The sequence below is a fragment of the Rattus norvegicus genome, chromosome 1 (assembly GCF_036323735.1).
Source record: "Rattus norvegicus strain BN/NHsdMcwi chromosome 1, GRCr8, whole genome shotgun sequence".
NCBI lineage: Eukaryota > Metazoa > Chordata > Mammalia > Rodentia > Muridae > Rattus > Rattus norvegicus.
In genome coordinates, this window is record NC_086019.1 from 223,073,657 (window position 1) to 223,089,144 (window position 15,488).

At 44.0% G+C, this 15,488-nt stretch overlaps 1 protein-coding gene across 1 annotated transcript in view; it reads left to right on the plus strand.

Annotated features, from left to right (window-relative positions):
- Positions 1-15,488, plus strand: part of Gnaq (G protein subunit alpha q) — a 246,302-nt gene that overhangs the window by 221,204 nt on the left and 9,610 nt on the right. The window contains exon 6 of the mRNA NM_031036.3: positions 14,222-14,375. Coding sequence (NP_112298.2) covers positions 14,222-14,375 — 154 coding nt within the window. The remainder of the gene's footprint in view (positions 1-14,221; positions 14,376-15,488) is intronic.

Sequence of the window (15,488 nt, forward strand, 5' to 3'; positions counted from 1 at the left end):
ACATTACATGTTATGCTGGAGTTAGAAGAAAATGCACACTGCTTCTCAGTGTTTGACAATACAGAAAATAGTGAAACTGTAGAATTTTCAGATAAGACTGCATGTGAGTGACGTTAAAGACACTGACTTTTTAAACAAGTGGCAAGTGTGTGACTAGTGATGCCAGGACTTTGAGTGCTGTCAGAATACAGCTGAGGGAGGACAGGCACAGCAAGTCACTGGAACCTACCGGTCAGTGGGCACTGTAAGACTCCATTCTCGGTTCACCCACTACCACCAGTATGCTGGACCAGGGCTAAGTGGCTTGAGTTGTGCTGTTATTTCCCTGGGGCCCCTTCATTCTGTTGGCAGGTGATATGGAAAAATAGGAAGGTTAAATGTGGACAGAGTGAGTCCACACATGGATTACGAGTAGTCAGTTGCTCATTAACTAAGAAGGCTGTGTCATACATGCACGCATGCTCAGGAATGGTAAGAATGCTGCAGTTACAGAGCATACAAGCGTACCGAGCTTTCCGTGGTTTCTGGGAACTTGGAACTCGGGTCTTCACAAATACACGGCAGGCACTTTCGCCACCCCGTCATCTCCCCAGCCGTGAGTGACATTTTAAAAGTAGCTTCAGGCAGCATGAAAAGTATGTCTTCATCTTTATATAAAGACTAACTCACAATAATTTTATTGATTTTAATGCCACCTGTGTGGGTTATAACAACTGGAAAGGTTTTTTTTTAACATGTGCACAACATGTTAAGTGAATACTGAATACAATGTACTGAATAAATACAGTACATTGAGGTTAAGGATTAAACAGATGATTTAAAACCGTTATCCTTAAAGAATATAGGTACCTTTTTTCCTTCAAAGAAAAAGAAAATTAGAAACTCTAGGGAACATTTATAAAATAGAAGACAGTGAAGTTAAAGCCTAAAGACTTTGTGACATGTGTACACATGCCTTTCCTATTTGCCTGTGACATGTGTGCACACGACTTTCCTATCTGCCTATGACATGGGTACACATGCCTTTTCTATCTGCTTGTGCTTTGTTACACATTATAAATCTCCGAAGTATGAATGGTTAGTAAATAATCCCAAATTAATGTTACCAGTGATTTAAAAACTTTCCTACTAAACATATTCCTTTCTTCACCACGTGTTTATTTATCGTGTTTGTGTGGATCACAGCAAGCATGTGGAGGTCAGAGGACAGCTTGTCAGAGTCACTTTCCTCCTAACTTCATGTGGATTCTTGGGGTCCAATCAAGAATGTCAGGCTTAACAGCAAGCTCATTGCCCACTAAGCCAATTCTTTGGCCCAAGATTTATTTCTTACCTTGTTCTTTTGTCAGTCTCTTCACCTTGGATAATTAGTGTGAGCATTCAGTGCTCTTTGTTCAGGCTGCAGGGATTGTCCCACAGTCCACAGCACTGGCTGCTCTGGGGAAGCCTGAGGTTCAGTTCCCAGTACCCTTACAGCAGTTTACAGCTCTCCATAATCCCAGTTCCAGAGGATCTGACCCAATCTTCTGACTCCCCCAGGCACTGCAGATATACACCTAAGCAAAATGGCCGTATGTGTAACAAAAATAAATAAATCTTTCAAAAGGAAATTCCATGCTGTTATATCTATAACAAGGGATAGTGGTTTATGGCCCCCCAGGACAAGTCCAACCCCACCCATAACAGTATAGATCCCATTGTATCAAGTCACTAGTGTTCAGAAGTATAACCTTGGGAATATAACACACCAGGCTCATTTAAGGTCTCATATATTCGGCATGTGTTATGTGTTCTTATGAAAACCCTCAGAAGCCAACAAGTTATTCCACCTTCCTCTCTGGTGTTCTTGTTTGATCTGTTTATCAGCACCCTTGAACCTTGCCAAATGCCAAACATACCCTCATTCCTTATTCATCGTTTTTTTACTGACTGTCTGGTGCTAGTGGAAATTAGTCATATGCCTGCAGTCTGTGGAGGGTAGAAGGAAGGGCAAGAGAGGTAGAGTGAATGAAAACCTCAAGATGATGGAGGAGTGTGGTCCAGTGTTACCCCAGTGAGCAGGGTCCAAAACTGTTATTCAGAGCCTCAGAAGCTCAGTAGATAAGGCACTTACTGCCCAGCATGTGGGAGTTCAAATGCCAGAACCCACATAAAGCCACATGCGGCAGTTCCTGCCTGTCTTCTCTGTACTCTTGTAGAGATGGGAGGCAGAGAAAGGAGAACCCTCCAGGCAATGACTGACTCCCCCAAGGTTGTCCTCTGACCTCTGTTGTACACCCACATTCACACACAGAAATGTGCATGCACATGAAGATGTCACCCATATGAATTCTTAAGATTATCTCTTTGGACACAGGCAAGCCAAATTCTCACCCCACTGATATCACCCCATCCTGTTAGCCAAAGATCAAGCCAGTCACATTCCTGAATCATGACCTACCCATAAAAGCATTTTGAGACAATAAAACATACTGTCCAGCTATTTCATCCTTATTTTCCCTGACTTAGACTGCCCCATGCCAGAAGGCCAAGAATGTAAAAAGTGTGTCAGGTTCAGTCTGAAGTTCCGATATTTATATGATTGGTTGTCTATGTCCTTTTCAGGGTACCCAGAGTTTCTGGATGAAGCCTGTTCTTTGTGATCCTTTGTCTTTATATCCCCAAAGCCTGTTTCTGTCTCCCTTTATGCAAAGTCTCAGTTTGGCCTAGTTACTGTTCATCACACATAGAATCAGAAGAAAGACAAAGCAATGAAGCCGTACTTGGGGCACTGTGCTCCTGACTGACAGCGCCTGTGCGTGGATTACACCGTGCAGTCTATCACAGTCTGTGGTGGCTAAGGGAGCAATCTGAGCTGACTTTGAGAGTGGCCCGTTAGGAAACAAAGTTTTACAATAAAGTGGGGCTGCTTTCCAGTTAGAGATGCATAGCAATACTGAGGTGAGGTGCTTCAATATTATTTTAAGTCTTCTCTAAATAATTTAATACCTAATGTGCAAAATGGCAAATTAATAGGAAAAATAAGATGATTTCAGCATACTAGGAATGCAAACTTGCATACAAAAAGAGCAAACCCCACAGAAGTCAGCAGACAGTTCATGAAGAGAGAGGACTGTGGGTGAGCCAGTCTGTTGGAGCCGTAAACCTGGCTGTTGCTGAGAAAAATCTAGAAAAGCACAGTGTGTTGCTGCTTTTTCACTGCGCATGTCATCTGCTCTGGCGTTACACACCGGGTGTACTTCCACAGGAAAAGGACTTGGAAGGGAGGATGGGAGTCCTGGGGGAGCGGTGCGATGAGCATGTTCGCACATGCGTGGGGCATGGGAGCTGGTTTATCTCTGGCAGAAGCTGCTTGGTAGTCCTAATCAAGAGCTTGGAGAGCTGCTCTTGGAGTTCAATAGTCATTGATTTCAATTTAAATTTACCACTCTATCATTTCCTGCTTGTTATTCAGCACAATTCCAGTGGGGTTGGCTGTCGTCAGAGTATGTCACTAACTGGGAGAACTCATTTTGTCTGCCTCATGTTCAAAGAAAAGAAAAATCACTGAGCTCTCCAGAAATCTATATTTTCTTCCTTGTCTATTTTGAGTTTGTTTCAGTGTGAGTCCATCTAAATGTAGTGAAGAGATACAGAGGTGGACTTCAGCAAGTGAACCACCATCTAAGAAAGTGGTTCTCAACCTTCCTAATGCTGTAACCATGTTTAATGCAGTCACTCATGTGGTAGCAATCCCCAACCATAAGGTTATTTTTGTTATTATAATTTTTCTGTTATGAATCATATCATAAATCAGGATATCTGATATGCAAACCCTCTTGGTCAACACCCAAAGAGGTTGCAACCCACAGATTAAGAGCCACTCTTAGGATAAAATAGCAACAGATACTTTTTAGCCAAATCAGTTTGTGGTCTCTTGACAGAGTCAGTACTAATGGTCCAGTGCCCTTGAAGATTGGAGTCCACCCCTTCAGGTGGCCACACTGTACAGGTCCATAGTTGCTGCTTTGGTTCTTTAATGACTGGCTCAGAGCAGCGTCTGTAGATACTTGTTGAAGTATCTCTTATGTGAATGGAGACACAAAGAATTTCAGATAGGTTGGAATGCTGAATAAGATTTTGTTCTGACAATACATCTTCATGGTGTGAAATGTATAACTTTCCCCATTAGTGCTCCTGGAAACAAACTGTAGCTATCAGCTCAGAGGCTTGATAATAGAACACCCTGGTCATCACTAAACTTAAAATAAAAGAAACACCCAATACTGGTCAGGGGACTCGCAGGCTCCTGCATGTGTGGTGGAGGGAAGACACCTGATAAGATAGTACACAGGATTTAACTCTGAAACATGACAGAAGAGTATTTCAAAGGTAGTGGGGGACACTTGTTTGAATTATGAAACACAATTACTTTAGAGAGAATGGAATTGGCAACAACCTCCCCTGATGAATACCAACCATGGAGGGAAAACAGGATAAATAGGAGGAAGATCATCGACTTGAAAATCAATAGCATGTGTGCATGGAATGTTAAAGATCTGGAGTTACTCCGCTCCAGTAAAGAATGCTGTGAGAAAAGAGGAGCTTCGTGTAGAAGTTAAAGATAGGCTGACCTGTCCTCTTAAGAGGCTGGACGTGTGCTTGTGTTGTAAGACAGACTTTGAAAAAAGGCTGTTGTTTGGTCACATGACTGAACTAGAATGCCGGAAATTAGTAAAGGAAGTGGTGTTGGTCTCAGCTCTAGTACTGTACATCTGCACCAGAGAAAGTCACGTGTTTGTTTAGTTCCTTCTGTGTGTCCTTCTGCTCCCCTCTGTCTCTCTTTGACCTCTCTGTCTCTCCAGCTCCTTCCTCTTTCCCTTCTACCCTGATTTGCTTCTGCTCTACACTGGCTTTACCACAACATACAGGCTCCGTCTGTGACCTCATCTCTACTTAAAACCTTACACCTTGGGGGTAATAGGGAAATGTGTTCCATGCCTTTGCCTCTCCACACATCCTGGGCAGAACGTGCTGATACAGGTACAGAGCTATCATATGAAAACTCTCTGGAGCTGTCTTCAGGCCTGGAGAGCACACCTTATTTGATCTCAAATAGTTGCTTGCAAAGATTTGCAAAGACTAGGAAAATCATCAAGGAAACCATGTGTGCCCAGCTGGATTTGGTGTTCCTGTCCTTTTACCCCTCTTTTCTGATTTGGGTAGCAGAAGGGTAGTGGCTAAGGAAGTAATTATTTCTTGCCCTTATTTCTTCACTAATGTCATGTCTTGGTTTTGTCTGAGTTAGGGGTTGGGCAATTTCTGAGATTTCGAACATAACGACTTTAACATGTGGAGAGTCTCAGACGCATCCTTTCTCTGCCTGGGCAAAGTGGTAAGGTCTGGGTGGCTTTCCAGCTCTGGGTCAGGTGTGCCTGGAGTTTGGATCCTGGGGAGATAAGCATGTGTATGTAGAGAGTGGAAGAATTTCCTGGCCCCTTCTGAGCCAGGTATTTAAAGTAAGGAAATGGCCTGACGAAGAGGGTAACATGGTAGGTTTTTCCCCAGTATTATGACTGCCTGTGTGACTGGATCACGGGGAAGTACTATGTCTCTTTCTATATTCACAAACTCTAGGAGATACATGAAAACTGAGACCCAGCTCCTAGTCCTGGACCTGTAGCAGTGCCACAGCAACACCACAGATTCTTAGGAATTCCTGGACATCTTCCTGCCTCATCCCAACCCTCGACAGTATAGCTCTTCTGGAGATGCAGTGACAAACACAGCCAAGATTTATCCTTAATAATCAAGGGAGGAAAGAAATGCACACGAGATTTCTCGGGCAGGTTGCATATGGGCCTTTAAACTGTCTTTTGAGTCATTGCCTTCTAGTAGACAGAGATTGAAATGAACAAACACCTAAGGGACGTCCTCATGGCTTCTTGTTGGAGAATGGAGTTTTTAAATGATTCACTGATGTGCTGCAGATGATAATGATCTTGCTTCAGATTTTACATTATCATGAGCTATTACATACAGCAGTGAAGAGGAAGTAAATAATTTGATTTTACTCTTTTAAAATAGTAAACCTTGTTGGTTTTCCTGAAAACTTTGGTTCCAGTAGGTCCACTGCTACTAGAAGAGATGGTCACACCCTGAGTTCATGGGCAGCACAAACTGGACTTTCTGGATTATTAAAAACAAAAAACACAGAGTTGTTGGGGATCACATAGAGAAATACAGGTAAATCTGGAAGGAATCAGAGAAGAAATAGAGGGTGAATATAATCGAAATATATTGTATGAAATTCTCAGAGAATTAATATAAGTATTTTAAAATAGTATTTTAAAAATTTACCAGATGTACTTTGGTATATATGAAAAGAAATAACGAAATCTATGGTAGCAATTAGAAGTAAAGGCTGATGGTTGAGAAGTTGTCTTGGATTTCCAAAGCATAAAATTCTCTTCTTTTGATGACTCCCCCCAACCCTAGTTTCCTAAATAGAATGGCACAGGTTGAAAATGGCGCCTTGTGCCTTGTGTGGTATTTCTGTCATGTGCAGTTCATGTAGGACACCCGCACTGAAGCAGGCAATGAGTGTAAGCGTGGCTGGTGAATGTCCTAACCTCTGAAGGTCAGGGTTAATGAATTTCGTAAAGCATTGTAAACTGTTTCAGCCTTTTACTGAGCAGTCTGCTTCATGAGCATCCTCCTGTGTGCATTCTGTCTGTGCATCTGCTTGTCTGTCTGACCTGGTTTAGAGTGTTCTTTTCTAATGGAAAGGACAAGAAATGGTCACATCCATGTGTTTCTGGCATCAGGAAGTGACACTTTGGACCACTTAGCCTCTGTGGTTCCCAGATAGTGTGGGGCATCACTATATCCTAGACGCTTCATTTAGGTTTCTCTTGCTGCTAACAGTGGACCACAGCTGTAAACAATCCATAGATGACTGTTAGCCCTCAGGCATGAGGGGATCTGATTTTCTACACGTTTGTTTTCGTCAGCAACTTGTATGTACAAGCACTATTTTAGAATTTACATGAACTCTAATTCAATATGATTTATCAAGCTACTAAAATGGGCAAAATATCAAGGAGGCAGTCAGGTGACTTATCCCACATTCTTGTACAGTCTTGGCCTGTCTGGGACAGCAAGGGAATAAAGAAAAGAGACACACACAGACACACAACAAAGCTAAGATCCCGGATTCTGGTCATCTGGTTTCTCAGGTAGAGAGACTGCAGTGCCCAGAAGGTCTGTGCATGATGCACAGCTGAGCAGGGTGGTGGGGCTGTTGTATGCAGTTGAACATGGAGGCACCAGCAGGTTGATGACAAATAGGAAAGTGCAGCCTTTGTCCATGAGCAGCAGAGCTACAGTGGACAGATACGAGATGCCATTGGGTTAGGCCCTTTAGTAACTTTGATGTAGATGTGGATAGACTCCAGCCTACAGAAAACACTTTTCAAGGGGACTAGGACCGTGTGAACATAGCCTGGCCTTTTCCTGAGTAAGAAGAATGTTTGCATCTAAGACAAAAGGCGGACTTGATGTGCTGCACCTGAGAGGTCCCACAGAACCCCCACTGCTGGAGCCATGCAGGCGACAGTCACAGCCTTAGAGATGTGTGTGTTCTTCATAGAGCCTACCGTGTTTGCACCATCCTTGCCCCCAGTGTACAGTGCAGATAAGGAAGAAAGGACCTCTGTACCCCAAACAGGTCCCTGGAGTCAGAGGCCCTGGGGAATAGTGCACTCAGAGCACAGCCCCTTCAGATTCTGGAGCTTGTGTAAGCTGTGAGTCCTGCCGTAGTATAGTTGTCCTCAGTTCCAGACAGGGGCTGTGTCACCAGAACAGTAGTACAGACAGAAGGGACTGGAGGACCCAGAGAAGGATGTTGTGGGGAAAGCCACTTAACATGGACCTGAAGGATTAGGAGTTGGAGCCCCTATGCGTCAGTGGGTCAACAAAGTGCACCTGTGTGCTGGCAGTAACGTAAGATCTCTGCATGGAGGACATTTATGAAGAGGCTCAGATTGACTAGGTCAGGCCATGTCAAGGTGTGAATGTCAGGCTAGGACTGGTACTTTGTTTAGCCAGTTGTGTATCAGGAAACTGCATTACAAAGCAGTACAGTTAGAGAGATGATGAGGGGTGAGAACTCTCCTGTGGCCTTAAGGAGGGCTCAAACAAGGACTGAGATTTCTACTCATACTATCCTGCTGCAATGACAGACAGGCAGGGCCAGAGTAGGAGTAGACACTTGCAGCTGAGTACTACAATATGGGCTGGGAAACTTTTTTCCATGTCTACATGGTGGTCTAGCATGTGACCTTTCTGTGTGGTCCCAAAAGGAAGAAAGACCAGGTACACCCCACCCTAGAAGGTGGCTTCTATATCTTCTGACCCATTCCAGCATTCAAACCTACACGACTGGGCTCAGAAGTACTAGCCGAGTGAAAAGCAATAGAAAGGCTCCTTGGGTTATGTGGAGGCCACTTCAACTAGTTAATGCAGAATTCTGTCTGGCACAGTAGAGCCTTAGTGTGTCCTCTTTGATCCTCATGGGCATTTTCTATTAAAAACCTAAGAAGAGGCTGTGAGAGTGTGCCACTCCCCCTCCCAAGCTGCTTTGTCCTCGGAGTAAGCAGAAACTTGGTGCTTTCATCATCGCTCATACTTTATTTCTCCTCGAACCCACCTATCCTTACGAACTACAAAAAAGAAGCGCTGCATGCCTCCCCAAGGTCGGCTGTCTGAGCAGAGTCAATTATAAATTATTTGCCGCGTTTGCACTTGTGCTGCCTTGTGAGCACGGCTTGTGAAAACCATAGGTAGTGCTCCTAAGATTTACGTCTGCTTCAGGACAGAGCATGTTGCTTTGTAAATACTCTTCTTCTGGGGATCAGGTGTATAGAAATTTTTCTCGAGGAATAAAGAGAGAAAGAATAGAGCTATCACTGTTCCTTTTTGTAAAGGTGAACTGGGATAGTCCTCCTTCCTGTTGCCGGTTGCCAAGGGCCACCCTCCCCACTGCTCAAACCTGAATCCATCACAAACAGCACCCCTTCCCCATGAACTTCAGCAGGACCTATTCCTGAGCAGGCTCTGCCATCAGAGCGGCCTGCCAGCAATAGGCCTGAGTAGAGTGGCAGCTTTAAGCCGTCATTGCAGGGACCCAGTGCTGGGCTGGAAAGAGTGTCCCGGCAGCCCTCCTGCAGGCTGGGTATGGGACTTTCTCCCAGGTCTCTCTCTCTCTCTCTCTCTCTCTCTCTCTCTCTCTCTCTCTCTCTCTCACACACACACACACACACACACACACACACACACACACACACACACACACTGCTCTAAAAGCAGCAGCTGGCTGAGGAAGAAGTTGCAAGGCTCTATGCTCTATTGATGATGAGTATGAGGAATGACTTGACTCAAACAAGCCCTCCATTAGCATCACACAATCTTAGGTAAACATCAGTGAACCATTAGCATGTATGGAAACATGCTCGATGAATTTCTCCAGAAACCACGTGGGTTTCTGTCACAACTAAACTTGAAAGTCTTGCCCCAGGAAAGCACACTTAAAAGTGCTGAGGAAGAAATACTATATTTTTTTGCCAGGCAGGGTGATAGACACCTTTAACTCCAACACCAGGGAAGCAGAAGCAGATAGAGTTCAAGGCCAAGAGAGCCTGCTTAATAACTTCCAGCCTAGCCACGGTTACACAGTGAGACTAAGTCTTTAAAACAAACAAAGGCTAGATTTTTTTTTTTATTGACTTGAATATTTCTTATATACATTTCGAGTGTTATTCCCTTTCCCGGTTTCTGGGCAAACATCCCCCTAATCCCTCCCCCTCCCCTTCTTTATGGGTATTCCCCGCCCCATCCTCCCCCCAACAAACTAGTTCACTGGGGGTTCAGTCTTAGCAGGACCCAGGGCTTCCCCTTCCACTGGTGCTCTTACTAGGATATTCATTGCTACCTATGAGGTCAGAGTCCAGGGTCAGTCCATGTATAGTCTTTAGGTAGTGGCTTAGTCCCTGGAAGCTCTGGTTGCTTGGCATTTTTGTTCATAAGGGGTCTCGAGCCCCTTCAAGCTCTTCCAGTTCTTTCTCTGATTCCTTCAACGGGGGTCCTATTCTCAGTTCAGTGTTTGCTGCTGGCATTCGCCTCTGTATTTGCTGTATTCTGGCTGTGTCTCTCAGGAGCGATCTACATCCGGCTCCTGTCAGCCTGCACTTCTTTGCTTCATCCATCTTGTCTAATTAGATGGCTGTATATGTATGGGCCACATGTGGGGCAGGCTCTGAATGGGTGTTCCTTCTGTGTCTGTTTTAATCTTTGCCTCTCTATTCCCTGCCAAGGGTATTCTTGTTCCCCTTTTAAAGAAGGAGTGAAGCATTCACATTTTGATCATCCGTCTTGAGTTTCATTTGTTCTAGGCATCTAGGGTAATTCAAGCATTTGGGCTAATAGCCACTTATCAATGAGTGCATACCATGTGTGTTTTTCTGTGCTTGGGTTACCTCACTCAGGATGATATTTTCCAGTTCCGACCATTTGCCTACGAATTTCATAAAGTCATTGTTTTTGATAGCTGAGTAATATTCCATTGTGTAGATGTACCACATTTTCTGTATCCATTCCTCTGTTGAAGGGCATCTGGGTTCTTTCCAGCTTCTGGCTATTATAAATAAGGCTGCGATGAACATAGTGGAGCACGTGTCTTTTTTACATGTTGGGGCATCTTGTGGGTATATGCCCAAGAGAGGTATAGCTGGATCCTCAGGCAGCTCAATGTCCAATTTTCTGAGGAACCTCCAGACTGATTTCCAGAATGGTTGTACCAGTCTGCAATCCCACCAACAATAGAGGAGTGTTCCTCTTTCTCCGCATCCTCGCCAGCATCTGCTGTCACCTGAGTTTTTGATCTTAGCCATTCTCACTGGTGTGAGGTGAAATCTCAGGGTTGTTTTGATTTGCATTTCCCTTATGACTAAAGATGTTGAACATTTCTTTAGGTGTTTCTCAGCCATTCGGCATTCCTCAGCTGTGAATTCTTTGTTTAGCTCTGAGCCCCATTTTTTAATAGGGTTATTTGTTTCCCTGTGGTCTAACTTCCTGAGTTCTTTGTATATTTTGGATATAAGGCCTCTATCTGTTGTAGGATTGGTAAAGATCTTTTCCCAATCTGTTGGTTGCCGTTTTGTCCTAACCACAGTGTCCTTTGCCTTACAGAAGCTTTGCAGTTTCCTTATCTTTTTTGATGAAGTTTAGTTGAAAATTGATTTTATTTGATATTACAATGGCTACTTCAGCTTTCTTCTTCCGACCATTTGCTTGGAAAGTTGTTTTCCAGCCTTTCACTCTGAGGTAGTGTCTGTCTTTGTCTCTGAGGTGTGTTTCCTGTAGGCAGCAGAATGCAGGGTCCTCGTTGCGTATCCAGTTTGTTAATCTATGTCTTTTTATTGGGGAGTTGAGGCCATTGATGTTGAGAGATATTAAGGAATAGTGATTATTGCTTCCTGTTATATTCATATTTGGATATGAGGTTATGTTTGTGTGCTTTTCTTCTCTTTGTTTTGTTGCCAAGACGATTAGTTTCTTGCTTCTTCTAGGGTATAGCTTGCCTCCTTATGTTGGGCTTTACCATTTATTTATTATCCTTTGTAGTGCTGGATTTGTAGAAAGATATTGTGTAAATTTGGTTTTGTCATGGAATATCTTGGTTTCTCCATCTATGTTAATTGAGAGTTTTGCAGGATACAGTAACCTGGGCTAGCCTTTGTGTTCTCTTAGGGTCTGTATGACATCTGTCCAGGATCTTCTGGCCTTCATAGTTTCTGGCGAAAAGTCTGGTGTTATTCTGATAGGTCTGCCTTTATACGTTACTTGACCTTTTTCCTTTACTGCTTTTAATATTCTTTCTTTATTTTGTGCGTTTGGTGTTTTGACTATTATGTGACGGGAGGTGTTTCTTTTCTGGTCCAATCTATTTGGAGTTCTGTAGGCTTCTTTTTTTAAGTAAGGGAAGTTTTCTTCTATGATTTTGTTGAAGATATTTACTGGGAGTCTTCACTCTCTTTTATACCTATTATCCTTAGGTTTGATCTTCTCATTGAGTCCTGGATTTCCTGTATGTTTTGGACCAGTAGCTTTTTCAGCTTTACATTATCTTTGACAGTTGAGTCAATGATTTCTATGGAATCTTCTGCTCCCGAGATTCTCTCTTCCATCTCTTGTATTCTGTTGGTGAAGCTTGTATCTACAGCTCCTTGTCTCTTCTTTTGGTTTTCTATATCTAGGGTTGTTTCCATGTGTTCTTTCTTGATTGCTTCTATTTCCATTTTTAATGCCTTCAACTGTTTGATTGTGTTTTCCTGGAATTCTTTCAGGGATTTTTGTGACTCCTCTCTATGGGCTTCTACGTGTTTATTTATGTTTTCCTGGAATTCTTTCAGGGATTTTTGTGATTCCTCTCTGTAGGCTTCTACTTGTTTATTAATGTTTTCCTGTGTTTCTCTAAGGGAGTTCTTCACGTCTTTCTTGAAGTCCTCCAGCATTATGATCAAATATGATTTTGAAACTAGATCTTGCTTTTCTGGTGTGTTTGGATATTCCGTGTTTGCTTTGGTGGGAGAATTGGGCTCCGATAATGCCATGTAGTCTTGGTTTCTGTTGCTTGGCTTCCTGCGCTTGCCTCTTGCCATCAGATTATCTCTAGTGTTACTTTGTTCTGCTATGTCTGACAGTGGCTAGACTGTCCTATAAGCCTGTGTGTCAGGAGTGCTGTAGACCTGTAGTCCTGTTTTCTTTCAGCCAGTTATGGGGACAGAGTGTTCTGCTTTCGGGCGTGTAGTTTTTCCTATCTACAGGTCTTCAGCTGTTCCTGTGGGCCTGTGTCTTGAGTTCACCAGGCAGGTCACTTGCAGCAGAAAAGTTGGTCTTACCTGTGGTCCTGAGGCTCAAGTTCGCTCGCGGGGTGCTGCCCACGAGTTCTCTGTGGCGGCAGCAACCAGGAAGATCTGCGTCGCTTTTTCCGGGAGCTTCCGTGCACCAGGGTTCCAGATGGCGTTTGGTATTTTCCTCTGGTGTCAGAGATGTGTGCAGAGTGCAGTCTCTTCTGGTTTCCCAGGCGTGTCTGCCTCTCTGAAGGTTTAGCTCTCCCTCCCATGGGATTTGGGTGCAGAGAACTGTTTATCTGGTCTGTCCCTTCAGGTTCTGGCGGTGTCTCAGAAGCAGCAGACCTGCTGCTCCTGGGCCCTCCTCTACGGAAACCCAGAGGCCGTATACTGTTTCCTCTTGGGCCAGGGATGTGGGCAGGGGTGAGCAGTGTTGGTGGTCTCTTCCGCTCTGCAGCCTCAGGAGCGCCCACCTGACCAGGTGATGAGGTCTCTCTCCCACAGGGTTTGGGAGCAGAGAGCTGCTGCGGGCCCGGATCTGTGGGTTTGTGACTCCCGCTAACCACCGGAAGTGCCGGGTCCTAGACGAATTTTGCCTCTGTGTGTCCTGAGTTCACCAGGCAGGTTGCTTGCAGCAGAAAAGTTGGTCTTACCTCTGGTCCCGAGGCTCAAGTTTGCTCGTGGGGTGCTGCCTACGAGCTCTCCACGGTGGCAGCCCAAAGGCTAGATTTTTATCCCAAGGTTGTTAGTTTGTTTTACTCATAGCTATGCAGGTGTACATACAGTGAAATGGAGAAGGAGTCACTAAAGAGCAGTGGTGACCCCGGGTAACAGCTGACTCAGGAATGTGTATGTGTGCACATACATCACATACATCAGTGTCGCCGTATCCCACATATGCTTAGAAGCAACTAAGTAACTTTGATTTGAATGTTTAAGGCATAGTGAAGCTCCAAATAATAGTTTAGAAAATTTAAAGTGAAGCCTGGCTTTGTGCTTTAGTGTTTGGTTATGAATGGATATTTTTGGTGGAAATTTATTACAGTGTGTCAGATACAGCCTCTTCATCTAGACCCTGGTTACTTTCTTTTCAAACCTAAGAAGTTATTTCAGCAGGTATTCTCATTGCTATTCTCTTCTGCTTGCTGTTCTGAGAGCTGGCATAATGAAAACAGGTGTTGAGTGTTGGGGAGCATTTGCATATAAATCCTGACAACTCAACTTTAAAAGACAGAAGCACATAGAAGATGAACTGGACCAAGAAAGCAGCCAGTTCACCAATTGTATCATCAGTAATTCACTCCTGTATTTCTGATTTTCTTTTTCCTCAGAACCGAATGGAGGAGAGCAAAGCACTCTTTAGAACCATTATCACATATCCCTGGTTCCAGAACTCCTCTGTTATTCTGTTCTTAAACAAGAAAGATCTTCTAGAGGAGAAAATTATGTATTCCCACCTAGTCGACTACTTCCCAGAATATGATGGTAAGTGGCCACCCTTTGCCAGCCTCACAGCTAAGAAAGACTTGTGCTGTTAACACTAGGACAGGAGGGCATCATGGTACAGTCCCCAGAGCCCTGAGCCTGGGGGTGTGGGGGAGGGTAAGCAGCACAGCGCAGTGCCTGGAGTCACAGTGTCCATGAGGACAGGTATGCTAGAATAGAAATTACTGTTCCTTGACTTGTAATGACATAAAACATTTTAAATCGTTAACCTTAGCTAATGTTACCAGTTATGGGGGAGCAACAAGTTCTCTGATGTTTCAGAATAACCAGCTCAGAGAAGGAATAATTCACTAGATTTTTCCATCAGCAATTGTAATTTCCAATTTCCCTCCCTTTCATTTTGTTACCTACCTCTGCCTTTCCAGTTTTGGAACTCGCCTCTGAAGAAGGTATAATGAACTCATGACCATGACCAAGGAACTTAGAGAAGGTAGAATTTACTTGGACTTATAGTTTCAGAGGGGAAAAAGCACATCATGGCCAGAGAGAAGAAACTGAAAGATCATATCTTTAAACACATGCCAAAGCAGAAAAAACCAGATGTGGGTCAATACTGTAAAGTTCAAAGCCCACCCCTAGTAACTTACTTTCCACAGGAAGTCACAACTCTTAAGCTTACCTAGATAGCACCACCAACCCCGGACCAAGTGTTGAAATATCCCAGCCTTTGAAGGATGTGTTCATTCAAACCACCACATACCCTGAAGATCAGATTCTTCTGTAGGCCCTTTCTGCCTGCAGTTATATTTAGAGTCACTTGATTGTCCTGGCCCTTTAAGCCATAGGTATGAGAGCCGCTTTACAGGGCAGTTAGAAAACACTTGTGACGTTAGTGTGGTACTTGAATATCCAGGCATTGTGTACTTTAGGGGAACCTCACTAGCAGGAGGCTGGGCATGATGGCCGAGTTAGGTTTGACTAAGTGGAGAGGGAAGTCCCATCCTCAGGGATGACAGCTGCTCTCTAAGTACTGGTGCTGCAGCCTAGGGTGTGCAGCGCCCTCTTGAACTTGGCCTTGCACTACTCTCACCATTAGAAAACAGATCTCCTAGGTGTGCTGTGCAGTTCTAAACATCAGGACATCACCATGCT